General features: G+C 47.4%; 1 protein-coding gene across 3 annotated transcripts; it reads right to left on the minus strand.

Annotated features, from left to right (window-relative positions):
* Positions 1–15,391: 15,391 nt before the first annotated feature.
* On the minus strand, positions 15,392–26,633 carry RPP40 (ribonuclease P/MRP subunit p40). Of its 3 annotated transcripts, XM_022586575.2 has the most exons (8): positions 26,333–26,626; positions 24,048–24,192; positions 22,695–22,763; positions 21,276–21,371; positions 19,884–20,009; positions 17,623–17,821; positions 17,361–17,495; positions 15,392–16,238 (listed from the first exon to the last, which is right to left on the minus strand). In XM_022586575.2, the coding sequence occupies exons 1-8, from the start codon at positions 26,513–26,515 to the stop codon at positions 16,040–16,042; spliced, it is 1,152 nt and encodes a 383-aa protein (XP_022442283.2). In that variant the 5' UTR covers positions 26,516–26,626; the 3' UTR covers positions 15,392–16,039. The 3 variants fall into 3 exon arrangements, with proteins under 3 accessions (XP_022442283.2, XP_089774369.1, XP_089774368.1); XM_089918243.1 differs by lacking the exon at positions 19,884–20,009 and having other exon boundaries at positions 26,333–26,633; XM_089918242.1 differs by lacking the exon at positions 21,276–21,371 and having other exon boundaries at positions 26,333–26,629.
* Between the last annotated feature and the right edge of the window lie 1,206 nt (positions 26,634–27,839).

Here is a 27,839-nt window from a genome sequence, read left to right on the forward strand (position 1 = left end):
TGTTACCACAGTAAAGTAACATAGTCAAGTTAATTAAAGAAAGAAAAGAGCAGAGACTTCACCAAAAAAGAAAGAAATACAAATGGCCAAGAAATATACAAAAACTGCCCAACCTCACAAGTCATCAGACAAATTTAAAGCACAGCCAGAAATCAATGCACACCTACCAGAATGGCTAAAATGAAAAAGACCGTTCATGCCAAGTGTTGGGGAGAATCTGTAGTAACTGAAACGCTCATCCACTGCTGGTGGGAATGTAAAATAGCACAACCACTTTGGAAAACTCTTTGGCAGTATCCACTAAGGCCGGGCATACCCTCCTACCCAGAAACCCACTCCTGGGCATAGACCCAACAGGAATGTGTACGGACTGCCACCAATGATGTGTACTAGGACATCTACAGCAGCGCTCTTTCCAGTAGCCTCAAATGTCCATCGATGGGAGAATGGTGGATGCATACATCGTAATATATCTATAAAAGGGATTCTTACAGTAATGGAAATGGATTAACAACAGCTGTGCATAGCTGCTGAATCTCACCAGCATAATGTTGAGCAAAAGAAGCCAGATTCAAAGGAACGCATATACTGCACGATTCCATTTACATGACGTTCAAACCAGGCAAAACGAACCTATGGTGTTAGAAGTCAGCATAGCGATTACCTTAGCGCTCGGAGGTGGGTGCCTGGGGGGAGGTGCTGTGGTAATACTCCATCTCTTGACCTGGGGGCCAGTGATCCAGATGTGCTCACTTCGTGACAAGACATCAGGCTGTACTCTATCTGTGGCTTTTCTGTATGTACATTACACTTCCACTTTTTTAAAGTTTATTGTAAAAACCTCCTACTCCTATAGTGCTTCTTACTGATTAAGAAGCACTATATGTAAAACACACCCTCGTAATTAGCCTCACTGGCTCTTCCTGCACCATATAAAATAATAAAATGCTTTCAGTACACTGGTTTCCAGGTAGTGTTTATACACACACCTTTCAAAGATATCTGCTTTCTTCGTGGCTTTAAAACAAACCCAGAGCACTATGGATTCTGGAATAAATGGATAAAGGGAAGGGTCGGTCTCCAAATCAACAAATTCAACAGTGGGTAAAATTGGGAAATACCAAGCAGAGAAAGGGGGAAAATGGTTATATTTTCTTTTAAATCTTTACTTTTACTCATGGAATGAAGGTGTTCATCCAGTTAAAGAGATAGCTGTGAAGCTTGCTAGAGATGATAGGAAAGATGCTTCCTATTGTGGGAGGGTTTCTTTAGTAGAGCCAGAACTGACCCCATACGGACCCCCGTTCTGAGTTTACCCCTAAGGCCAGCCCTGGGCCGGACAAGGGCAGAATTCAGGCCAGGAGGCTGAGACATCTGCTTTTGCTGGGCCAGTTGGCCTGGTGAGATGTTCTGTTCTATCCTGCTCTGTTCTATGTAGCAACTACTTCTTACCAGGGTCTATGCTCAGCCTTGGGGATCCGAAAATAAATTAGATACGGCTCCTGTTCTCAAGGGCAGGAAGCTACAGCAACAGATTAGAATACAAGGTGATGATACGAACGCTCTGGACAATGCTTCAAATAGCCCTCCATTTCCTCATCTGTGACCTGGGGGCAAAGACAGTACCCGCCTCCCAGGGTTGTAAGGATGAAATGAGGCCAGTCAGTCAGCCAGGCGTCCAGCACTGCGAGCACCCAGGATGCGATGGAGGCATCAAGACCCAGTCTGGGGGCTTCCCTGGTGGCGCAGTGGTTGACAGTCCGCCTTCCGATGTAGGGGACACGGGTTCGTGCCCCGGTCCGGGAAGATCCCACATGCCGTGGAGCGTCTGGGCCCGTGAGCCATGGCCGCTGAGCCTGCGCGTCCAGAACCTGTGCTCCGCAACGGGAGAGGCCACAGAAGTGAGAGACCCGCGTACCGCAAAAAAAAAAAAAAAAAGGATATGACAGAAAAGCAGAAGAGCAGTCAGGACAGACAAGAGAGTCCCAGGACCGTGAGGCAGTGCAGGGGGAGCGGGCAGCCCCCAGGGTCCCAGGAGGGGCTGGAGTGTGGAGCTTGGAGCTGAGGCGAAGGGACCTGCAGCGGGGTCTTGGAGGGCCTTGGCACCAAGTTAATGAGATAGAGTTCCATCCTGTGACAGGGAAACACGGATGGGATTTGTTTTGTTTTGTTTTGTTTTTGCGGTACGAGGGCCGGAGGGAGGGAGGGAGGGAGGGAGCGAAAGGTCAGGGCCACAGGGTCACCGTGTGTGGAGCAGGTGGACTGGGTGAGAGCACTCCAGCGGATAGACTCAGGCTCCGAGACAAGGGCCCAGAGGCCCCCAGAAACACAGACCCTAGTCACCCTCACTCCCGCCTCTCGTGTGACCAAGAGAAAGGCTGGCGCCTGGGAGGCGCACCACAGGACTCCGTCACTGTGATTTAACAGAACAGAAATTTTGATTTTGTGCCTGAAAAGATTATCCTCTCCTTAGCCTCAAGATCTTTTCTAAATTAAAAAAAAAGTTTTCTTTCCGTGTATATGACATTGCCAGAGTCATTAGATTCATTGAGAAGAAAGTAGAAGGGTGGTGGCGGGGGGCTGGGGGAGGAGGGCGTGTGTGGTTTAATGGGGACAGAATTCCAGTTTTGCCAGAAGAAAAAAGTTCTGGACGTGGATGGTGGTGACGTGCGCACAGCGGTGTGAATGTACCTAATGCCACTGAACTGTGCACCTGAAATTGCTCAAGATGGAAAGTTTTATGTTGTGTATTTTACCACAATGAAAATAAATATTTAAAAAAGACTTCTATAGTTTGTTTTCCTCCTTGACATGCATATTTGAATATCGGGGACAAAATGTCTCCAGCACTCTTGATTGGCAAAATGTTTCTTAAAATGCACGTGGCAGGGACTTGGTAGCGCTCAGTCTAGGAGGCGAGAGTAACCTGGCCTTCCTGAACCCTGCAGGGAGGGGGGAGGAGTCTGCAGTCAGTGAAGCAGTTCTTTCCAACAAAGAATTCAATTCAGCTGCCATTTACTGGGCACCTGTTATTGCCAGGCATGGGAGGAGGGAGGAGGTTTGTATTATTTGCATTTCTCGTGCTTTGCTTTTTCACAAATGGTACCTTGGCCCCTGGGGGACAGCTGAGTGTCTGGGAGGTTCCAGTTTGGGGTGCTGCCCTGATCTCTGATACAGTCAGGCCCTTCTCCCCCATATCCTCACCTCAGAGGTCCCAGTGCCCTTCAAGCCTGAGGACAAAAGGCACGAACCTACTGGCGGCAGCCGGCAGCCGCTGGAATTCCAGAAAACTCTGAATGGAAACAGCAGTTGCCAAATGGAATGGCTTCGCACACTGCGGCTGATTCTTCACGGGTGGTCTTGGGTTTGGGCAGGAAAACTCAGAAATCTGCTGCTCGGGGATCCAAAGGGAGCATCAGAAAACAATGGGGAAGCTCTGCCCCACCCCCTGAGGCCTCAGGGCCCTACTTGGCTGTGACCGAGGAAGCTCCGGCCACAGAGCAGCGAAAGCACTGGCTGGGGTAGCTCTGGCTTCGGCTGAACTTGGCTGACCAGCATCCTGGGCCGGACGGGTGCTTCTGGCTCTGGGGTCCCGAGGAGGAGTCGAGGCTTCCTCTCAGGCACACCAGAAACGTCTGCGTTATTTCTCAGGCAGGTCAGCAGACTGTGGTGAGTGCCAGGTCTCCGAGGGAGTGGATTTTGGATGCAAACCAAATATTTAAATGGATGTTTTCCCTCTCTGGCTGGGCCCTCACAGCTGGGCCTGTGCCTTGTTTTTACATGAAATTCAGCCTCCTTTAAATATGCATTTCTTTCCTCCCGAAAGTGCCTGAGGCAGGAAGGTAGCTGCTTTGAGAGGCCCCAGAGAAGGGGGGATGCAGCCCCCGACCCGCGGCTGAAAGCGAGCTCGTGCAGGAACAATTCTTGTCCTGCCGGCTTCGCTTGGGTCTACGCTGTTGGTCGCACAGGTCTTGGGTTCAGGCCAAGTGGCAACTTGCTGTCTGCTGTCTCTAGGGAAGAAGGAGGTGGACAAATCAATCCCCTTCTGCCCCTTTGTCAGTTTCCTAGGCTAAAGGACAGCAAGGAGGTGACCACGACCTTCCCCAAGTGCTGGGAAGTCTCCATCGTGGTGAAAAGAGAAACTGCTTCCTCTTGAAAAACTGCATCTTGTGAAAGAAGTTTTTACCCATAAACCTACCTCAGATATTTCAGGTATTTCAAGTGGCTCCCCTTCTGCCCTCTGCTTTACCTACAGAGGGTCGAGAAACGTGAAGCTGCTTTCTCCACAACCTGTCCTGGCATCTGGGCCTGCACCGCGAGTGTCTGTTCCGGCCAGTTGCTGCCAACACCATGGACAAGTGGCCGATGGAAGTGCATCCCCGGGCAGGTGTGGATTCGTCCACTTCCCTCCCACGAATCCCAGGAGCCCGATGGCCAAAGCCCAGCCCTGAAAGAGCAGGTGGGACTCTCACCTTCTGGGATGGTGTCCAAGAAGGGCCCAGTGGTCCCCTCGCTCCCGCCATCCCGGCTGCTCCCCTATTGCCCCGCTGAGGACTGGAGACCCCTCCCACGACGGGCCTGGCCAGAAGACCCTTCGAGGGGCTCTGATCCAGGAGCTCTGACCCCCAACATGCTCCTTTCTCCCACATCCTCCTGCCCATTGTGCTTCCCTCAGGAGTGGGAAGAAGAGGCCTGTGGCCGCTGGGTCTCTGCTTCATTTATTGCCAGGGAAGTGTCCCCCCCGTTTTGTTTTTTTACCCCATCACACGGGCGTGCGTGATGTGCACCGTGAGCTAAGGACCAAGCCCCGCGCTCGGCCGCCGCCAGTTCTGTCTCGCTGACACCGAGGCAGGTTCCTGGGAGCCAGGAAGGCAGCGCCATGTGCCTCTGGCCCCGGTGAAGGCGAGGGCCTGGGGCCTGCGGCCTCGGGATGACAGGTAAAGAGAAGCTCAGTCAATGCACAGACTTGCTGAACCGGGACCCCATTCCTGTCTCTATGCATGCGGTCGCTGGGAACCAAGTGAGCGATGCCCGCAGGTAAACCACTGTGATTTTAATCTCCCTCACTGCAGGCACTGGTCAGAATTCGGTCCTTAGATATCATACGTGGACCCGCACGACGTACAGAAGAGTCCAGGACACTCAGCAACCCCAAAGCCAAGCCTCTCCAGGCTGGCAGAATTCCACGCTCAACGGGTTCGCCCTTTAAAACCTGAGGGGCTGTGGGAGGGGAAGGACAGCTGTTGTTCAGTGGGTACAGAGTTTCCGTTTTGCAAGATGACGACTTCCTGGAGATGTGCTGCCCAGCAGTGTGAACGTAGCTAACGTAACTGAACTGTACACTTAAAAATGGTTAAGAAGGTAGATTTTATGCTGTGTTTTTTTGCCACAATTTCAAATTACTTTTTAAAAATCCGAGGGGCTGCAGCCCAGCTTGTAGACTCGGGGCTGACAGTCACTGCTCCATCTTTCTGTCCTTGTCGGGGGAACCACAGTTCAGAGTTCGCCTCTCTCAGAAATCCATGGCCCTCCGGGTCTGCATCCAGGTTTTGGAATCACATCCTGGTCTTTTGACCGAGAGCAAGTGAACCACGCAGTAGGAGCATTTAAGAATGACCTCCACCGCTTTCCCTGAAACCACTGCTCACCAAGTGACCACCAGGTACCTCCCCCTCAGCCCCTCTTAGGACTGAGGTCCACAGCTTTGCCGGCCCCCAAGCCTCAGGGTCCTCCCCCACTATGTTAGTCTGCGTGGACAAAAACAAAGCACCACCAGACGGAGTGGCTTAATCCACAGAATTTACGTGCTCACAGTTCTGGAGCCCAGACATCCAAGATCAAGGTGTCACAGGGCTGGTTTCTCCGAGGCCTCTCTCCTGGGCTTGTAGACGGCCGTCTCCTGTGTCCTCACAGGGTCTTCCCTCTGTGTATGTCAGTCCTAATTTCCCTTTTTAACGAGGACGCCAGTTACACTGGCTTTAGGTCCCACCCACGTGACATCATTTTACCTTAATCACCTCTTTAAAGGCCTAATCTCCAAGCACATTCACCTTCTGAGGTGCAGGTGGTGGTAGTGGAGTTGGTGAGTTAGGACTTCAACATGTGAATTTTGGGAGACACCATTTGGCCCATAACGACCACCTCCCTCCAGCAACCTCCTGACACCCCCGACCGTGGCTTCCTTTTCACTGACTTTGAACCCCACGGGACACCTCTGAACTTTAGGAAGACTTCCAGAGGCAACCTGATGGGATTTTGAGGTGCCCATTCCTGACCAGCCCAGGGCACCCAGATGAAGGGCACTTACCCGGCACTTCCCTTCCAAATAAAGTTTCAAAAGGCACCAATAATTCTTCTGCTCAGAAGTCTTAGAGGGCCAGGAGTTTCCATCTGGGATGATGAAAGACTTCGCGCATCAGTGGTGGTGGTCACACAACAGTGCCCGTGTACGTAATGCCACTGAGCTGGACGCCTATCGCTGGTTAAGCTGGTGCATTTTATGCTGCGTATATATATATATATTTTTTTTTTTTTTTTGCGGTACGCGGGCCTCTCACTGCTGTGGCCTCTCCCGTTGCGGAGCACAGGCTCCGGACGCGCAGGCTCAGCGGCCATGGCTCACGGGCCCAGCCGCTCCGTGGCATGTGGGATCTTCCCGGACCGGGGCACGAACCCGTGTCCCCTGCATCGGCAGGCGGACTCTCAACCACTGCGCCACCAGGCGAGCCCTATGCTGCGTATATTTTATATGTAGTCGCTCTGTTTTCAAATATTTTTGGCCGCACTACACGGCATGTGGGATCTTAGTTCCCCGACCAGGGACCGCACCCTCGCCCCCTGCAATGGAAGCGCGGAGTCTTAACCACTGGACCGCCAGGGAAGTCCCCTTTTATATGTTGTTTTTAAAAACAGTTAGAGATGCAGAAGGGTTAAGACCAGGCCCACGAGTCTAACACATCAGCAAGAAATTAGCCAAAGGCTACAGACGTTTGCTGCCACGAGCTTCCTCCTCAACTTAACTGCAATCCATTTTTAAAAGATCTTTACTCCTCCCCGCAGCCTTCAGGCGGCCTGTGTTGTTGATTCCTCAGCTCCCCAGTGTGTGTTCAGCACGGGTGGGGGGGCGGGGGGGGGACACGACAAGGAGCGCGGCTCTGGGGCCCAGCAGACGCTCTGACCAGATCTGCTGAGAACCAGGTGTGCGACCTGGGCCAGGTGACTGCACCTCCTCACCTGTAAAGCAGAGACAATAACACCTCTTGCTAGGGTTCTGTGATTATTACACAAGCTATCAAGTGTGTTAATAAGTTAACTCTCTCACTAGACTCTCACTAAATTAATAAATGAATTAGCCAACTACTGACCCGTTTAACAGCCCAAACATCACCGCTCAAAATTTCAGAACTTATATGCGAAGGGCTGTAAACGCAACATGAAATGCTAATCGATGAGCTTTGCTATTAGCCTGAAGGGGAAAGAAGGATGCTTTTCAGGCAAAATAATAGTAATAATAGTATCCCATCATGCCTGTAGTCCAGCTGTTACTGATGACCCCCACCCCAGTGAACCCCAGCTCTCAAGATCCATCTCCTTGTAAAGCTTCCCACATTGACCCAGGGCTTGGCCATGAGGCCAACTTTGGCCCATGGGCCGTTAGCAAGTGAAGTTTTCCTAAGCACTTTCACAATGGGGCTTGTCTTCTTGGAACGTTCCTTCTTAAAGCCCAGTCACCTTGCTGTGAGGAAACCCAAGCAGCCACATGAGAGGTCCATGTAGGAGAGAACTGAGGTGTCCAGCTAACAGCGCCAGTTGGCCTCCAGCACCGACAGCCGGCCATGGGAGTGAGCCCATGTTGGACCTTCCAGCCAACTCACCGTCAGGGGAGACAAGACCTCCTGGTCAACTGGCAGTGTCATGAGAAATAATAAATTACTGTTGTTATAAGCCACTAGGTTTGGGGGAGATTTGTGACCTCACAATGGATAACTGAAGCAGTTCCTTTGTGTCCTCCCAATGTCAAACATGAATAAGGGAATTTGTTTAAAATCTCCAGCTACACAAACGTAATTCGCAATTTTGATTTCACTGCTTCCTTAGCTACGTGGCCTAGGGAAGGCTTCTCTGGCCTTATCAACAGGGTGTGAGTAACACCTGCTGTGAGAGTCTTTAGTGGGCCAGACACAGAAAACAGACTATGGTTACCAAAGGGGAAAGGGCGGAGGGATAAATTAGGAGTTTGGGATTAACAGATACACACCACTGTATATAAAACAGGTAACCAGCAGGACCTACGGTGCAGTACAGGAAACTATATTCAATTTTTTGTAGTAACCGACAAGGGGAAAGAATCTGAAAAATAGATATATATGTATAACCGAATCACTGTGCTGTACACCTGAAACTAACACATTGCAAATCCACTATACTTCAATTTAAAAAAAAAGTCTTTAGCGGCCATTTGCTGATGGAACGCATACAGAATGCTTAGCCTGCCTGAACACACAATTAGTGCTTAGTGAATGTCAGCTATTATTATGAAATCAAATACACCGGCTGGTACTTTTATTCTGAGAACTTCAGAATGGATTCAAAATGAAACAGGGGCAAAGTTTACCAGCTGAGACACAGAGACAAGTTGGGGAAGCTCAGTAGGCGTTATATGCCCACAACTTTCCCTCAGGAACAAAGACATTGAGGCCTGTTAGAGGCTAAAAGAAACATGACAAATTCTGGCTGCTTGTGAAGCCGAAAGATTGCCCTACATTCTCAAGCCTCCCAGTCTTATCTGGGTCCCTCACCCGGAAGACTGTCAGGCAGTTTGGCCTAAAAGCCGAGACTCACTAAGATTTACAGAACGTGATACCTGGAGGCTGGCAATTGTGATCTGAAATAAGACCCAGATGTGAGCACTTCATCAGTAAAAGGAAAGGGCTCCAACTTTCCTCATTAGTTGAGGGAAACAAAGAAAGTCTCCAGGAATAGTACCTTTTTCTGTGCCTGTTGTTTTCTCAGAAAGAGCTCACAGATGCTAAGACTGATAGCTCCGATTTCCAGACCCTGAATTTCTGACCATTTATACCTTCTCACTGAGGCCGTACCTGCTAGCGGGGCTCAGGTGATGGTGACGGATTTCGACAGCTTCTCGCACTCAGCCGGCTGATATAGATAGTTAAAAGAGAAAGAAGGAAATCCAGTCCCACCCCAAGTCCAACCACTTTTCCCCACAAATCTTCCCCATCCTAAACTAAGAAGAGTCACTCCATTGCAGTAATGCACCAACCGCTGTTCACAAATGGGGCACGGGCTGTATTTATGAAAAAGGTTGTTTCTATAAAGCAGTGCATTGTCCTGAGAAAAGTTTTCATCACTGGAGGAAAATGGCTCGTAGCAAGATCTTTCCAAAGACAGCTGGTGTCCTGCCGGGCAGTGGCTTCACAAACTGGTCAGCTGGGGGCCCAGCAGGTGAGGGGGTGAAGGAGAGTAGCCCCAAGCCCAGGAGGTCCCCTGCAGGCTTTCCTCCCCGGAAGGTCCCAGCTATCTTCAGGGTGCTCATCCAGCTCCATCAGCTGTCATAGTTACCATGTCAGCTTGAGCCAAGAGCTGGTCCAGGCAGAGACTGCTGTCCTCCTGAAGTGTCTCTTCCTCAAAAGGAGAAATCCTGTCATCAATCTGTTCTGCTCTCACAGCCCCCATTGTCGCCGAGTCCAAGATACGGAGAGACGAGCTGCTGAGGCGAGAAAGAGAGACTTCGTCTGGAAAGCCAGCAGACTGAGAAGGTGGTGGCCGTGTGCCCCAAAGACCCATCTTGCCTGAGTTAGAACGCAGGCTTCTTTTATACTAAAAGGGGACGGAGCAAAGCCAAGCATTTCCTGGCTCCCATCAGCCTCCAGAGGGGGGGTGTTCATTTCTTCCTCCCTGCAGTCCTTCACAGGTGGGCCTGGTCAGGATGTTTCCTGTGAGCTAAACAAAGGTATGTTAGCTTAATGCTCATGACCTGAGAGGCAGGGGTCCCAGAGATGGGCCATGATGCATAATCTAAGCTTATAGGCAGCAACCCCTTTGGTGATTAACTTGTAGCAAAAGCAACAGAATACAAAGGTTAAAGAAACAGACCCAATATGGAGTCAGATTTGTTCTTCCCTGTTCAGCACCAGTAACCACTGAGTGGAAACTAGGGGCTCCACAAACATGACAACAGACCAAAGTCACTCACGATGGAGTGTGACGTGCCAACTTGACTGCATCATGGAGTATCCAGATATTATGGCTAAACGTTATTTCTGGGGGTGTCTGGGAAGGGGTTTCTGGATGAGATGAGCATTTGAATCAGCAGACTCAGTAAAGTGGATTAACCTCCTCAGTGTGGGTGGGCCTCACCCGCTCCTTGCGGGCCTGAACAGAAAAGGCCGAGAAAGGAACAATTCTACTCTCTCTGCCTGACTGCTGACCTAGGACATGTGTCTTCTGCCCTTCAATGGGACTCACACCATTGGCTCTCCCGGTCCCCAGGGCTTCCGACTTGGACGGAACGACACCAGCGGTTTTCCTGGGTCTGCGGCTCACAGACGGCAGCTGTAGCAGGACTTCTTCTCCTCCACCATTGCATGAGCCAATTCATCATGATAAATGCAGATGGTCCCCCCGGGGTTCCACTTAGGATTTTTCAACTTTATGATGGTGTGAAAGTGATACACATTCAGTAGAAACCTTGATCTTTTCCAGGGCTAGCACACAGTAAGATATTCTCTTGTGATGCTGGGCTGCTCCCAGGCAGCCACGCCACCAACAGGACGAACAACTGATACACTGACAACCATTCTCTACCCAGACACTCTGTTTCACTTTCAGTACAGAATTTAATAAATTACATGAGATATTCAACACTGTATTATACAGTAGGCTTTGTGTTAGATAATTTTGCCTGACTGTAGGCTAATGTCAGTGTCCTGAGCATGTGTAAGGTAGGCTAGGCTAAGCTATGATGCTTGGCAGGTTAGGTGTATGAAATGCATCTTCGACTTAAAATAATTTCAAATTGTAATGGGCTTATCAGGATGTAACACTACCGTAAGTCAAGGAAGAGCTGTATTTACAATATATATGAACATATATATACACAATATATTATATATAATATACAACATAATTATCTTCATTATATATAATATGCAAATATTTGTATTATATAATACATACTATATATGATTATGTATTCATATATTTCATATTGATATACTGTGTGTGTGTATATGTGTACATATATATATATCTCCTATTAGTTCTGTCTCTGGAGAATCCAGGGAGCTTTGTGGTGGAAATGGCACATGGGTTTCGAGGCAACATACCAGAAGGAGGAAAAGAACTCCAACCTTGGGCAACAGGAAAACAAGACAAATATTTCTTCAATTATAAGAGATGAAAATAATCATCTTTGATCTCTGGCCATTTCTTTAGAAATGTGTGGGTCACACTTGGCTTCCTGCCAAGTCATTTAGTTTGTTTATTAAGATGAATATAGCAGTAACTTTGCACCCAAGGAATAAAACTTTTCCCCTAATCTGGGTTCTGAAGAATATGCTTGCAGTGGTCTTTCTGGTCCCCAAGTCCCAGTAAATTACACAAAGAATTTGAGCACAATCTTAGCTCCTTAAAAGGGAGGGTTCTGGCATAGCTTTTTCGGTCGGTTGCTGTGTTACCGTTTCCCCTGCTTCAAACTTAAGAAAACTGCCTTGGTAATTTGTAGGTCTTTCTTTTTTTCCAGAAACCTCTTGACACTTGTTCCCTAAAGATCTACAAGTCTGTTTTCCTATTCACATAAATTCCTCAACTCAGTCTTCTACAACCCCTCTTGTATACCAGATTTTTATTTTTTAATTTTATATGGAAAATAGTTGAACATGGTATTAACCGGAATATATAGTTTGAAAAAAAACTAGTCAACCCCGGATTACTCCAAAGGATTAACAGCAATAAATCTTATTTCCAACGTCAATTGGCACCTCCTCAATTAAGTCCCTTATTATGAAACTTCTTCGCAGTTGGCAGGCACCCTTACAGATCACAAGGGGGACACACTGAAAAACACCTCCTGACTGCCTACTTGGGCTGGGTTTACATCATGCTGAGGGACAAAGAATGGGGCGGCTGGAGGCTTTTGGTGCTGTGTTGTCAAGTTCCAAGACAGCCCTGGAGGCTACTCTAGGTCCTTTGCAGTTCTACAAAAATTTTAGAATCAGGACTTCCCTGGTGGCGCAGTGGTTGAGAGTCCGCCTGCCGATGCAAGGCATACGGGTTCGTGCCCTGGTCCGGGAAGATCCCACATGCCGCGGAGCGGCTGGGCCCGTGAGCCATGGCCGCTGAGCCTGCGTGTCTGGAGCCTGTGCTCCGCGACGGGAGAGGCCACAACAGTGAGAGGCCCGCATATCGCAAAAAAAAAAAAAAAAAAAAAAAAATTTAGAATCAGCTTGTCAACTTATGTACACACACAGAAAGTAGCCTGCTGGGACTATATTGAATCTACATTGAATCTGTATTTTGGAATGACATCTTTTTTTATAAATTTATTTATTTTATTTTACTTTTATTTTTGGCTGTGTTGGGTCTTTGTTGCTGCACGCAGGCTTTCTCTAGTTGTGGCGAGCGAGGGCTTCTCTTCTTTGTGGTGTGCGGGCTTCTCATCGCGATGGCTTCTCTTGTTGCAGAGCATGGGCTCTAGGTGCGTGGGCTTCGGTAGTTGTGGCACAGGGCTCATTAGTTGTGGCTCGTGAGCTCTAGAGCACAGGCTCAGTAGTTGTGCTGCATGGGCTTAGTTGCTCTGCGGCATGTGGGATCTTCCTGGACCAGGGCTCGAACCCGTGTCCCCTGCATTGGCAGGCAGATTCTTAACCCCTGCACCACCAGGGAAGTCCTGAAATGACGTCTTAACAATACTGAGTCTTCTGACCCATGAACAAAGTATATACCCCAAGTTATTTAGGTCTTCTTTAATTGATCATAGCAATATTTAACAGTTTTCAGTGTATGTCTTTCACATTTTTTGTCATTTATTCCTAACTACCTAGTATTTTTATGCTATTGTAAATGATTTTTAATTTCACTTTCTAATTGTTCATATAGAAATATAATTGATTTTTGTACACTGCTTTGTATCCTGCAACCTTGATAAACTCACTTATTAGTTCTAATATCTTGTTTATAGATTCCGCTGAATTTTCTACATAGATGATCATGTCATCTGTGAAAAAAGGACAATTTTTTTTCTTTCCAATCTGGATGTTCTGTTTCTTGCCTGACTGCGGTCTAGAATCTCCATTACAATGATGAACAGAGATATCCCTGATTTCTTCCTGATGTTAGGGGAAAAGTATTCAGCCCTTCACAATTAAGTCTGATGTTAGCTGTAGGGCTTCTGCAGATGCCTTTTAATCAGATTGGGGAAGTCCCCTTTATTCCCAGTTTGCCAGAGTTTTTAACAGGACTAGATGGTGGATTTTGTTAAATACGTTTCTAGTATTGATTGAAATGATTATGTGAATGTTAAATCAACCCTGCATTCCCAGGATAAACCCCATGGCCATATTACCTTTTTATTATATCGTAGGTTTCAATTTACTAAAACTTTTGCACCTATGTTCATGAGGAATGTTTGTTTTGTAGTGTTTTCTTTCCTTGCAATGTGTTTGCCCAGCCAGGATGCCTCGGTAATTTTGCTACCAGGGTAATGCTGACCCCATAGAATGAGTGGCAGTGTTTGTGTAGAATTGGTATTATTTCTTCAAATGTTTGGTAAAGCTCAAGACTGAAGCCATCCCATTGGGGTTATAGGAAGGTTTTACCTGTTTCTTCTTGAGTGAGCTCTGGTAATTCGTGTCTTTCAAGGAATTTGTCAATTTCACCTACGTTCTTGAATTTATTGGTATAAAGGTGTTCCTATTATTTTAACATCTGTGGGATCTTCAGTCACGTTACCTCTCCCATTCCTTATATTGGTAATTGGTCTCTTTTTTTTCCCCTCACCAATCCGGCTGGAGATTTATCAATTTTATTGATTCTCCCAAAGAACAAGCTTTTGGATTAATTTTTCTCTATTTTATTTCATTGGTTACCACTTTGATCTGTATTATTCCTTTTCTTCTGCTGACTTTGGATTTAATTTGCTCTTCTTTTACTGTTTCTTAAAGTGGAAACTGAGGTCACTGATTTGAGACCTGTTTTCCTTTCTAATACAGGCATTTAAAGCTGCAAGTTTCCCTCTAAGTACTGCTTTAGCAAGAATCCACAAATTCTAGTTTTTTTTTTTTAAAAAGTCATTTCAGGGCTTCCCTGGTGGCGCAGTGCTTGAGAGTCCGCCTGCCAATGTAGGGGACGTGGGTTCGTGCCCCAGTCCGGGAAGATCCCACATGCCGCGGAGCGGCTGGGCCCGTGAGCCATGGCCGCTGAGCCTGTGCGTCCGGAGCCTGTGCTCCGCAACGGGAGAGGCCACGGCAGTGAGAGGCCCGCGTACCACACACACACAAAAAAAAGTCATTTCAAATTACTTTCTAATTTCTCTTTAGATTTGTTCTTTGACTTGTGAGTTATTTTGTTTCCAAATACTTGGGGATTTTCAAGGACCTTTCTGTTACTGATTTCTAATTTAATTCCATGTGGCCAAATAAATTATTTAGCTTTTGAGAATTCTTATTCTGCAGGTCATTGAAACATTTTAAAAAATGGTTCTTGATAGGTATTCCAGAAATTTAAGTAGTTTTCAGTTGGACCTTATCAGCCATATTGCTGGGAGAAAAAAAATTCTTTCAACTTTGTTTTTTACTTTTATTTTTTGGCCACGCTGTGTGGCATGTGGGATCTTAGTTCCCCAACCAGGGATCGAACCCATGCCCCCTTGAGGTGGAAGCACGAGTTCTAACCACTGTACCGCCAGGCAAGTCACTTTTTTTAATTGAAGTACAGTTGATTTATGATGTCATGTCAGTTTCAGGTGTACAGCACAGTGATTCGGTTTTGTTTTTTTTAATTTATTTTATTTATTTAGTTATTTTTGGCTGTGTTGGGTCTTCGTTGCTGTGTGCGGGCTTTCTCTAGTTGCGGCGAGCGGGGGCTACTCTTTGTTGCAGTGCGCTGGCCTCTCATTGCAGTGGCTTCTCTCATTGTGGAGCACGGGCTCTAGGCGCGTGGGCTTCAGTAGTTGCGGCACACGAGCTCAGTAGTTGTGGCACACGGGCTCTAGAGCACAGGATCAGTAGTTGTGGCGCACGGGCTTAGTTGCTCCGTGGCATGTGGGATCTTCCCAGACCAGGGATCGAACCCGTGTCCTCTGCATTGGCAGGCGGATTCTCAACCACTTGTGCCACCGGGGAAGCCCCAGTGATTCGGTTTTACATACACACACACACACACACACACACACACACATATATGTTTTTCAGATTCTTTTCCCTTATAGGTTACTGCAAAATTCAACTTGTTCTTTATGAATATACAGTATCCAAATATCCCTCCTGACCCAGAAGCAGGAGGGTGAGCACACACTCAGCACACACTCAGGAACCAGCTGATCTGAGATCAAGTCTTGAATCCACAAGCAGGTGACTTCAGCAGCTTATGTACACTCTGTTCCCTCACAGGACTGATGTGAGAATTAAATGAGGTAATTGATGAACAGCACTAATGCAGGAACTGGCTCTGCTAAGTATGATGTTAGGGATTTCTTGTTATTATGATGTGAGAAACTCACAATCACAGCACACATCTTACCCAGTGGTCCCATAACCCCCGGTCCCTGGCCATCGTGGCCCAAGTTACGGCGCAGTAGCCCACACCCTGGGCTCATAGTGACAGGGAGAAATCAACTATGAGCTTCCACCTGACGGCAAGCCTGTCACAGGATGGGCCCGAGTCCAGGGCAGATGTTAACGGACGCTGATCTGAGAAATGTCCTCATCACCCAAGTCTGAGTGAACACACGGTCCTTATACCGCCGAGAAATACGGAAAACGAGCATAAACATAAACAAACACGACTTTAAACTCTGTGCTTGTCATGGTGGACAGTCATCATTTGCCCCAACGGCCAACTGAAGCCAGTAGTCCCGATTACTAAAAACCACAAAGTTGTATAAGTGCTCTCCTCCTTTTCGAAAACCGTGTTCGTTTTCTCTCCAGGAAACAGGGCTGTCTGCAAAGCCTTGAACCGACAACGTCACCCACGGGGCCAACTTTGGTTCATCAAAGTAGCGACTGAAAAAGACAGACACTTCTTAACAAACAGGAAGAGTTAGGAACGGTCCCATTTATTTCTTTTTACTTATTCGGGATAAGCGGTATTTCTGATGCTCCCATGAAGCTTTGACCTTAGCTTTCATTTATAAAAATTAGGAGACAGAAATTAAATTCCTGGTGCTATACTGTGAATTCAGTAAAGATTCACCAACATGCAGCGCACACGACAAACTTCAGCGGTTCCTACCCTTATCGTGGAAGAGCGTATAAGATTTAAAGAACAAAAAATTCCCCACCAAGTGTGTAAGAATCCTTTCCCTCCCTTGAACAGTGCTGCTTTCGGAGACTCTGTAAACTGAAACACTGCAGAGTAATTTATCGAATTTCTTTTTTAAAATCCATCAAATTTTTAAAACTTCAATCTTCTTACTGAGGAAAATAAAAGTACAAAGCTAATAAATGTGAAAGAGGATGTTGGATTTAAAAAGGAAAACCCTCAACACTTAAATCTTAGACATTTTTTCAAGTGAAGACTCAGAAGGCGTGATGCTCACCTTATATTCTTTTCAATACGGGATTTGAGCCTCCTCACATTTCATTTACAGAACACCTCCCAGAATGAGAATCCAGTACTACTTTATACAACCCGTGGCATGTTACCGGTGCCCAGTGATTCACGGATGTTAGAGCCAGGGCAGATTTTGGATATGATTTGGATTCGGAGGTGGTCAGCTCCTTTTCCCACCCATTTCAAAGTGAAGCATTTTGCAGAAATCCAGTATTTAAGACAGATCATAATGTGTTCCATAGAGTACTGCCGTTTTCTTAAGTGATACTGTAACTTCAATTGCACCGAAATGGTCTGCGGGAGCGGAACAAGAAAAACGAGCAGTTTGTTCTCAAGAAGCACAGTAAAGCTCCGCTCTCTTCTTTTCAAAGGGCAAGGACCTGGCAATATCACCAGGGATAATTACCTCATGTGAGATGATAACGTTACTGCACGTGAGCCCTAGCAAGGGAAAAGGGGGACACGCTGTGAGAGGACCCTGGAATCTGGATCATTACTGCTGCCCCGAAAACGCTACAGAGGCGGAGACAAGCAAGGCATAAATGGCAAAAAAGGCTGTTCGTTTTTCTCACCACAGCTGTTCCAACAGAAGACGTATCTTCTCTGGAAGGATGAAACCAGTGATTGTACACAAGCAAGCTTTCGCCGCCACTGTGCTTGGTTGAGGACAGCAGTAGGCTGATATGAAATTATCAGGCTCATTATTTCTGTAACCAAGAAAGAGAAAGAAAACGCATTTATATCCACTACACGATCACTTTCAAAGTACTAAACCCCTGCTGAAAATGAGAAGCCAGCCCAAGCCCTCCGGGACCCGGGAGCCCTCATACGCACAGCTCGGCGTTACTGAAGACGGCGCCCAGCCACTCGAAGAGCTCCTGGGCGCTGCAGGCCGCCTCCGGCTCGCCCCTGAGCTCGCCGCTCCGCAGCACGGGGCACGGCAGGTCTGTCACCGTGCTCAGCGCTATTTTTGGCTGACGCTCCTGAATCCGGTAATTGGAAAAGTATGACATCATCGTTGATCCTTCCGCACCTTCAAACACACCAAATAAGGCCACTTGAATAGTGTACACAAGTTCAGTGAATCTCTGAATCCACCCCGTTCCCACTTGAGGGTTTCAGGAAGCAGGCAGGATGAAGTAAGGCCAGAGGAGGTTGTACAAAGCTTTACTCAAATCAAAATCATTTAAGTTGCCTTCGCCTCCTTGTGCCAAAGTTCTGCCAGCATTCCTCTTCTGTCACACTTTTCCTGGAAAGGCATAAGGCTTTCAGTCAGGCCATGCTGGTCTCAACAGCTGCCCTACTAAGAAACGTTTGACGTAATCAAAGCATTCCTTATGTTTCGACCAATCAGTGAACCTACAGGGAAAGCAGCACACTGGCACACTCCCGAAGAAGGAAGCAGAAGAGGAGCTGAAGACGGAATCTCAGCCCAGCTTGCCTTTAAACCCCAGTAAGATCCAGCGTATCCTGAAGGATTTTCCCTGGAAGACGGAAACAGTGGCCCTCTTGGAGCAGAGGGCAGGACTGCTTACTGCCCAGTGTATTAGAAATAATGTCTCCCTCCACCTCCTCCCCCCCTCCAGGGCAAAGGTCAGCAGGCTCACCGCCCAATATAAAAGATCTGAATTCCTTAGGCTCCAGGCTCCCCTCCTGTAATGCAACCCCCTGCTTGCACCAGCATCACCTGCCCACCATGCATCACCCTGCAGGAACCAGGACTTGGTGAGCTGGAGCAAACGCTGGTGCTCTGCCCACTGCTACTGCTGGGAATCATTAGGTTTTCTGTCTCTGACCCAGGGGTCTCGTGTCTCCTGCCAGAGCGCACGAGAATGTGCTGGCTAACTTCTTAGCTTGCTAAGCGGGTAAAATCTCAGGTGCTTCACAGGTCCTGACAAGCCCTTAAAATACTTCGGAGTCTGAGGAACACACTGGTCTCCAGAACCCGCTGCATAGGAGGCCCCCAGTAAAGACTTCCTACAACTGAGATGCCAGCCTCTCTGCCCTCTGTGTCTGCACCACACACAGAAGCAGCACCCAAGTATTACAGACCTAGGCCTCACCCAGGCAACCCTGTAGCACCCAGTGACCACGAACTTTCCAGGAGGAGCAGACAGATGGACCTATTTCCAAAACGGACCTAGGGGCTTCCCTCTTCTCCAAGAGAGAACTACACCATTGTAATTGTGAAGATTTGATTCATTTAATCTTGTTTTGGGCCAAAGGTACACTTCTAAAAGGAGCGAGGTACATGGTAGTTGTAAGCCGATTAAAATGTTTGGTGAACATCAAACTCTGAACTAAATGTATTATTCTAATCAATTAAAAGGTACAACAAATTTAATCTGACATTTAATGATATGCCTGATTACTACCCTGCAATAACGAGTAAGCAGTTTGTGTCTAGCAGTATAACTGGTGTTATTTTAAAACACTCCAGCCAAGGCTGCGGGAGGGAAGCTGGAGGAGGGAAAGGGAGAAATGGACAAAGGTTAGTTGCCCGAGACCCCACCCTCAGGAGCTCCTGATCGACACACAACCCAAGGAGGTGGAGACAGACGGCTGCATGCCGAGATGATCCCGGACTATGGCTCTCAGGGATGCCAGAGGGGTCAAAGCAGTTTCCTTAACAACGTTTACAGGTTTCCCCCCAACGCAAAGTAGTGTTCCTACAAAACCTTTCATTAAGTCGAAATGGCATAAAGCGAAGAAGCAATTACCTTAAGACACATCTTGCTAACAGATGCATGAAATAAACGCTCAAAGACACAGTTCAAACCTCTGCCGGCTAGAGGCTAAGACGCTGAGTGCAGTTCTGGGGGAGGGAGCTGGGGGTGTCGCTCTCGCTGCTGGGGTGCACACTGCCTCTATAGCAGCTCACTGCAAAACACACGCTGAACACTATTTTCACTTTTTGCTTTTGTAAAAAGTAAAGGAGCATAAAGTGAACGTTCGAAAAGTGGGGGACACCTGTATCCATCTACGTGCACAACATCCCTGACCACTGGGGTGAATCACCATTCTCTCACTACTCCCCTTTAATTAACCATTAGATTTCAAAACCACTCCATCGCTACACATTTTATTTTTCATACCTGTTTGATGCCACGCCAAAAGAAAATCAAATTTCAATGGTTTCTTTTCTTTGAAAGCCCAAGATATTCTTTTATACTTCTTAGAGTCCAGTTTAGAGGATAAATCCATCAAATCAATGGAAACAACTTCAAAAAATGGAGAGGAATAAACAGTTCATTCATATACACACAGCGTGCACTGTGCAAAACATGCTAGATTAAAACATCAGGAGTTTTAGAAGTTTTATGGATAAAAAAAGTTATTTTGTATTTCTTGCCCTCCCTTTGGGTTCCCAAACCAAAACTCTGCCTCTGATGGACATTTCTGGCATTGAGAGATAATTACAACAGGTGTTTTATCTATTTTTAAAATTTATTTATTTTTATTTTTATTTTTGGCTGCGTTGGGTCTTTGTTGCTGCACGTGGGCTTTCTCTAGTTGCAGTGAGCGGGGGCTACTCTTCGTTGTGGTGCACGGGCTTCTCATTGCGGTGGCTTCTCCTGTTGCAGAGCATGGGCTCTAGGCACGTGGGCTCAGGAGTTGTGGCTCACGGGCTCCAGAGTGCAGGCTCAGTAGTCGTGGCACACGGGCTTAGTTGCTCTGCGGCATGTGGGATCTTCCCGGACCAGGGCTCAAGCCTGTGTCCCCTGCACTGGCAGGCAGATTCTTAACCACTGGGCCGCCAGGGAAGTCCCACAACAGGTGTTTTAAATTCACATTTTTCGTAGTCAAAGACCAAGGGCAGAGATCAACTCTAACCTAGCTGTGGAGGTGGCAGCCGTAACTACTGATGTTCAAGCCAGACCATCAACAGAACTACATCTCTTCACTCATGGGTGAATTTCTACTAGTCAACATAAAACTTGGGAAAATTAAAGGAAATTCTTTACTAAGAACAAGTTGGAACAGATGCAAACTGGTATATATAGGCTGGTTAAACAACAAGGTCCTACTGTATAGCACAAAGAACTATATTCAATACCCTGTGATAAACCATAATGGAAAAGAATATGGAAAAGAATGTACATATATGTATAACTGAATCATTTTGCTGTACAGCAGTAATTAACACACTGTAAATCAACTATACTTCAATTTAAAAAAAAAAAGAACAAGTGGGTTCATCACTTTGAATTTGTGACCCAAAACATATGTATCTAATGGAACATGTCCAAGTCTGTGATCTTTTCAAGATGCAGCCGACAGCTGAAGACAAACAGATGCACAGCAGTATCTATCTCATCCTATCTGATGCCCACCCGAGAGTCCCTGGAGTAAGGAGTCTTAAAGACAAGAAAAAGCCACACTTCTTCTGAACAAAGAGAACAGAGGCAATTCAAACATTTAAGTTCAAATTGTTACAGGAAGACTACTACCTTGTTAGAAACTGATGGAGTGAGCGTAATACTTACTAAACTTCATGGTCTTCCTGCCAGAATACTGAGATGGACGACCTTGAAGTCCAGCTTCTTCATAAGTGTCTTTATCCAGTGATAAAATTAATTTCCCTATAAATCAAATAATAATTCCCATAAGAGATGTTAAAAATATAATGTGTTCTCTAAGAGAAAGCAAGACAAATTGGGCAGTTAAATACCAGTGCACACAAGGGCCTTATGTATAATACAAGGGTCTTATTTATAATTATATGTACAAAGACATCATTTATTAGAGTGAAACTAGAAACTATCGAAGTTTTTATTAAAGAAAGAGTAAACAAATTATGGTATACTTCTTCTTTGGAATATTTTCAAGACATTAAAAAGAGTAAATTAAAACTGTATGTACTAGGCTTCCCTGGTGGTGCAGTGGTTAAGAATCTGCCTGCCAAAGCAGGGGACACAGGTTTGAGCCCTGATTCAAGAAGATCCCACATGCTGCAGAGCAACTGGGCCTGCATGCACCACAACTACTGAGCCTGCACTCTAGAGCCCGTGAGCCACAACTACTGAAGCCCACGCGCCTAGAGTCCATGCTCTGCAACAAGAGAAGCCACTGCAATGAGAAGCCCGCGCACCACAACAAAGAGTAGCCCCCGGCTCGCCGCAACTAGAGAAAGCCCGCGTGCAGCAACCAGGACCCAACACAGCCAAAAATAAATGAAATAAAAAAACAACACAAACCCCCAAAAAACTGTATGTACTAATAGGGAAAGATGTCTAGGATATACAGCCTGGGAAAAAAGCAAACTGAGAAACAATGGACTATGACATAATATATATATATTTTAAAAAAAGAACCTGTATGTGTTTATAAATTCATAGAAAATGTCTAGAAGAATGAACACCTACCTGCTAACAAGAGTGCCTGCTGAGGGGCTTCCCCGGTGGCGCAGGGGTTAAGAATCCGCCTGCCAATGCAGGGGACACGGGTTCGAGCCCTGGTCCAGGAAGATCCCACGTGCTGCAGAGCAACAAAGCCCATGCGCCACACCTACTGAGCCTGTGCTCTAGAGCCCGTTCACCACAACTACTGAGCCCATAAGCCACAACTACTGAAGCCCGCATGCCTAGAGCCTGTGCTCCACAACAAGAGAAGCCACAGCAATGAGAAGCCCGCGCACCGCAATGAAGAGTAGCCCCCGCTCGCCGCAACTAGAGAAAACCGGCGCGCAGCAACGAAGACCCAATGCAGCCAAAAATAAATAAATAAATAAAATTGATTCTTTAAAAAAAAAAAAGAATGCCTGCTGAGAATGGCAGTGAGTTTGGAGGGACGGGGATGAAAGGGGGGACTTTCACTTTACACACATCCGAATGACTTGACTCTTTCTTTTTTACTGTTTGTGTTTCCTCCATAATTAAGAAAGAAGAAAAAATGAGTGTGGTTACCGTTTGGTAGCAGGGCCACAGTATTATCCTCGTCAATATTTGTGTTGTACGTTAGTGCATAGCACGCACCTGTAAGAGAAAACCCAGAGGAGAAATTAAGAAAAAAATCACACCTGCAAGAAGTTAGTGAATTATTTTCACAGGATAACAAATCTTCCGGGTCACTGCTCCAGCTCACTCAGCCAAGCTGGAGGACACGCAAGGCCAAGCACAGCTAGTTCACGCCCCTGCCTAGGGCCTATCTGTGCAACCTGGCTACCAACGAGCAGAAAATGGACTCAGGATGGAGCACATACCTCCGGGGATGCTGGTAGAGGGGCACAAAGTGGAAAAGCGGGTGAGCGTACACACCTGAAAGGCAGAGTTCCAGATGAAGACTCAACATGTGCCACAAACTTGTGTGAAGTCAAGAAAGCTACTCAATCTCTCTGAGCCTCATTTTTCTCACCTGTACAATGGGCGTTGCAGGCTTATTTCATAGTATTGTTGCCAGGGTTAAGTTGGGTCAGCTATGTAAAAGTCCCTGAAAATGGCCAGTGTCCACACTGTTACCAAAAGAGCCTCAGACTTCTTTTTTTTTTTTTTTTTTGACCACACCACACAGCTTGTGGGATCCTAGCTGCCCGAGCAGGGATCGAACCCGGGTCCTCAGCAGTGAAAGCGAGGAATCCTAACCACTGGACCGCCAGGGAATCCCCCAGCAACAAGCTTCAGAACTGAAGAAAGGAATCATGTCCGTGTGACCAAAGACAAGATGTCAGTGGCCCTTGTGCAGTGATGTATATAGTGAGGGTGGGTCCCTAAAGACACGCTGAAATAGTTTCAAACAAGTGGCTCCTAGGATATAACTGGAACAAGCCAATCCACCCAGCTGACACAGATGGGAATGAGGTGCGCAGGCGAGGCTGAGAGCCACAACGGCTAAGCGGAAGATGCTGAGCCCCAATCAGCACCTGACTCTGGGGCCAGCAGCTGTGGCTGCATCAGGAGACCACCCTCTCCAGACAGCTGTCATGGGGACTGCGGGGAGAACAGCGGTCTGTCTCTGCAGCCACACACCCAATGGCAGCGCATCTGAACACAGCGGTCGAAGATTTTCCTTTCCATTAACCCTCATACGACACACTCCCACACAACACCTGTGGACCAGCGCAATCAGAAACCACCACCGAATGAGGGCACACAGAGTCGGCGGAGCTACTGCGGGACGGAGGGAGGGATGCACACACCGGACCACACAGGCGATCTCCAGCAGTCCTATTCAGAACAAGAGAAGGACCCTGGTATTGCTATGCGATCTCCCTGGACTTCCTCACCTCACCGCGTTCATAGACACTACACGGCTTTCCTTACCTTTCTTGACAAAAGTATTGATGAATTCGTGTGCGATTAACTCATGAAGAGGTAAATCCTTCACAAAGTAATAGGGTCCAGAGTCCATGACCAGGTCCTTCAGTTCTTTTGACAGTATCCCACATTCAGGAATCAGAAATGAAACCTATTGGAATGTGCAATATAAACAAGTCTTATTAACTGAAGCATTGCTGACTTATAATATTACATTAGTTTCATGTGTACAGCATAGTGATTCAGTATTTTTGCAAATTATACTCCATTATAAGTTTAAACAAGTCTTATTTTCATGTAGATCAACACCCAGGTTTTTAGGGATGATACATCATGAAGGCTGCTAACCATTACTCCACAGCTTTCAAAAAACATCTGAAATTAACTTACCAATCTCAGAGTGGGAGATGGGGATCGACATATATACACTATTGATACTATGTATAAAATAGATGACTAATGAGAACCTACTGCATAGCACAGGGAACTCTGCTCTGCTCTGTGGTGACCTAAATGGGAAGGAAATCCAAAAAAGAGGGACTATATGTATACGTATAGCTGACTCACTTTGCTGTACAGTAGAAACTAACACGATATTGTAAAGCAACTATGCTCCAATAAAAATTTTAAAAATAAAAATAGAAAAAACAGAACAAAAAAACTTACTAATCTCAGGAAAAGAGACATTTGACAACTCAAGTTTTCCATTTCTGTATTCAAGCTTACAGTACAGGAAAGGTGAATGAGCAAAACAATTTTTTTTTTCCCCCGGTACGCGGGCCTCTCACTGCTGTGGCCTCTCCCGTTGCGGAGCACAGGCTCCGGACGCGCAGGCTCAGCGGCCATGGCTCACGGGCCCAGCCGCTCTGCGGCATGTGGGATCCTCCCGGACTGGGGCACGAACCCGTGTCCCCTGCATCGGCAGGCGGACTCTCAACCACTGTGCCACCACGGAAGCCCTTGCTTGTGTTTCATCTTTTACAAATGAGCAATATATTTTATGTCCCGTTCCTATCACTACATTAATTAATTTTTAGGGAAATATAGTACAATTGAATATCCCTAGATCTGTGTATCCTAGTACCAGGCTGGAATCAAAGGAACTGTTCCTTAGGGCATAAGGAATTTAGGGACACCAGTTATTAAGAGGTTACATGGAAGCAGAAGTCTGCTGGATGTTTACACTTTACAGAAAGAAAAACTCTACAGATGGGACGGGAGAGATAAGGTACACATCCCCGACTGCTGTCTGTGATGAGCTTTCCATCCAAAGCAGAGATAATCAACCTGACAGGTTTCAAACGTCGCCCAGGTGCTCTACACCTTGAAAAACCACTCTCCCAAAGCTGGGACACCAGTTTGTCCCTGAAGGACCAGGGTCACCAGTTGTGTCTGAGAAACCAGCCAGTCAGGCCTGAGTTGAGATTAGGCTGGTCTATTTAAAGTGGAAAAGGCTTAAAGCATTTTCATTGTAAGGTTTATTCTGAAGCCCTCTCCACTTAACTGGGTTGGTGAAGCCCGCCCAGCAGACACTACCTGGGAATTAGGAATGTTCTCTTCTACTCTCAGCAGATCCTGGATAAACTGATAATTAACCTCACCGATGCTTCAACCACCACATTCGCGAAAAAGGCGCCCGAGAGGGTGACATTTTCACGGAGCAACAGCGAAAATCGCTCTGAAGTTGCGCATGCGAGCAGGGAAGCCTCGGCGAATTTCTGCAAGAGCTGCCGAAATGGTGCACTCTGGCTGGACAACGCAGAAGGCAGCAGGCAAAGGGGGAGATTTCTCAGGTATCAAACTAGCGCCCATAATCGGTTCAGAAGGGCAAGCAGCTTCCCGGACTCCGCACGAGGATCTGCAAAGACCCTCCGCCGCGCGGCGGGGGAAGGAAGCCGGGATGGGGAAGGGGCGGGTCCGTCCCGGGCTGCGGGGCACACCCGCCAGTGCCTGGTCCCCGCCTCGCCCCTCCCCGGGACGCACCCCACCCGCAGCGGGGCGGGGCAGGAGTAAGCGGCCAGAGGCGCGGCGAACTCTGTCAGGCGCACGCCAACCTGCTTCTCCCTCCGAAGGCGGAACACCGCCCCGCGCCGGTGCATCTTCGGACTTGTGATCCTGAGGAGGGGCAAACCACAGGCCTGGAGCGGCTAGAGACTACAGTTCCCAGCATGCCTGGCGAGGGCCCCCGCCCCCTCCACGCGCCGAGGGCGGGGGAGCAGAGCGCGGCTTTCGCCAAGCCTCCACCGCCGGCGGGATGGTGTGCGGTCCGCGGGCCCGGGATGTGGACTCACCCTGTAGTTGTGATAGTGCGTCTCCACGAGGTGCCGGTGGCGCGACTTCTCGTGGCCGAAGTTGGACTTTTCGCAGACCAGCAAGTGCCGGGGCACCTCTCGCAGCCGACACAGCATGGCCATGGTCTTCCGCACGCAGGTCCTGCCAGCGTTAGGCTCGCCCCGCCCCTTCCCCGCGGGCATGCGCAGTGCAGGCACGCCGCACGTGTTGAGGCGGTCCCGGGTAGGGGCGGGGCTAGTGCTGGGAGCGGGCCTAGGCTTCTGGGGGGCCTACGCAGAAGCTCGCTGATGGTTACCTGCAAGGTACCCTACCTGAAATTAGTTCTCTTGCCAGAATCCTTCCTCTAGGCCCCAGGTTGCTCCTTCCCAAATTGTTAAGGAAGTTTGTGTCTAAAGGTAATACATAATACCTTTAATAGGGCTCCTTAAGACTCCTTCAGAACCACTTTCAAGATGCTTTTAAAAATATCCTTTTGGAACCGATTTTAAGAATTTCTTGCTATTGGAGATTATAGTGATAATGCGTTTTTCCATCTAAGTTTTCTGATCAACTCCAAGTGCCGTACTACTACGTGCTTCTCAAACTGGTGTTTGCACAGCCCCAATTCTATGCAGAGAGGACACAAAACAGCAGAATATTTGTAGTACAACCTTATGGAGCATCAGTTTTACTATAAGATTTGGAAGAATAGAACTTAAGTAGTTTGGAAGGTATTTACAAATCTAAAACTAAGACTGGAAAGTCCTCTGCCATTAATGTCAGTATCCTGTACCTTAGATGTCAGATTATCTCTGTGAACACTCTAAGGAAAACCTGTTTCCATTATTTTAAAGAAAAATGATAAGGACTAGCAAGTGAATCGAAAAACTACCGATTTCCTAAATCACAATATGGCACCTAGATATACCTTATAAATATTGTATCAGAATGTAGAATGCTTAAAGCATTGTTTCTTTTTTTTTTCTTTTGCAGTACGCGGGGCTCTCACTGTTGTGGCCTCTCCCATTGCGGAGCACAGGCTCCGGACGCGCAGGCCCATTGGCCATGGCTCACGGGCCCAGCTGCTCCGCGGCATGTGGGATCTTCCCGGACCAGGGCACGAACCCGTGTCCCCTGCATCGGCAGGCGGACTCTCAACCACTGCGCCACCAGGGAAGCCCAAAATATTGTATTAAGTTTTGAAGGCTTGGTGTAAATTCTATACGTATGAACTTCAGCTGGAAAATGTATGGCGAGATAAGTAGCTGCTGTGCATTTTGAGTGTTGAGAACTCAGAGGTGTTCTTACAGGGAAGCGTGACGAGGATATGATCTGCGGGGTGTCCTGTGTTATGAAATAGAAGGCCAAAATCCTATTTATTTCAAAGATGAAAGCTGCAACTTCAAGTCAGTTTGGGGCTGAGGAGTCCTTTCTGCCTCCCTCCCCAGAGTTCTGCGTGTGTAATGTCCCTTGCCGATCACATTCCTCCCTCCCTCCCTCCCCACTGGGTGGTTTCTGTCAGCGGAC

This window comes from Delphinapterus leucas, chromosome 10 (assembly GCF_059928025.1).
Source record: "Delphinapterus leucas isolate spDelLeu-1000000601 "Yukka" chromosome 10, BTC_Dleu_Yukka2, whole genome shotgun sequence".
NCBI classification, from domain to species: Eukaryota; Metazoa; Chordata; class Mammalia; order Artiodactyla; family Monodontidae; genus Delphinapterus; species Delphinapterus leucas.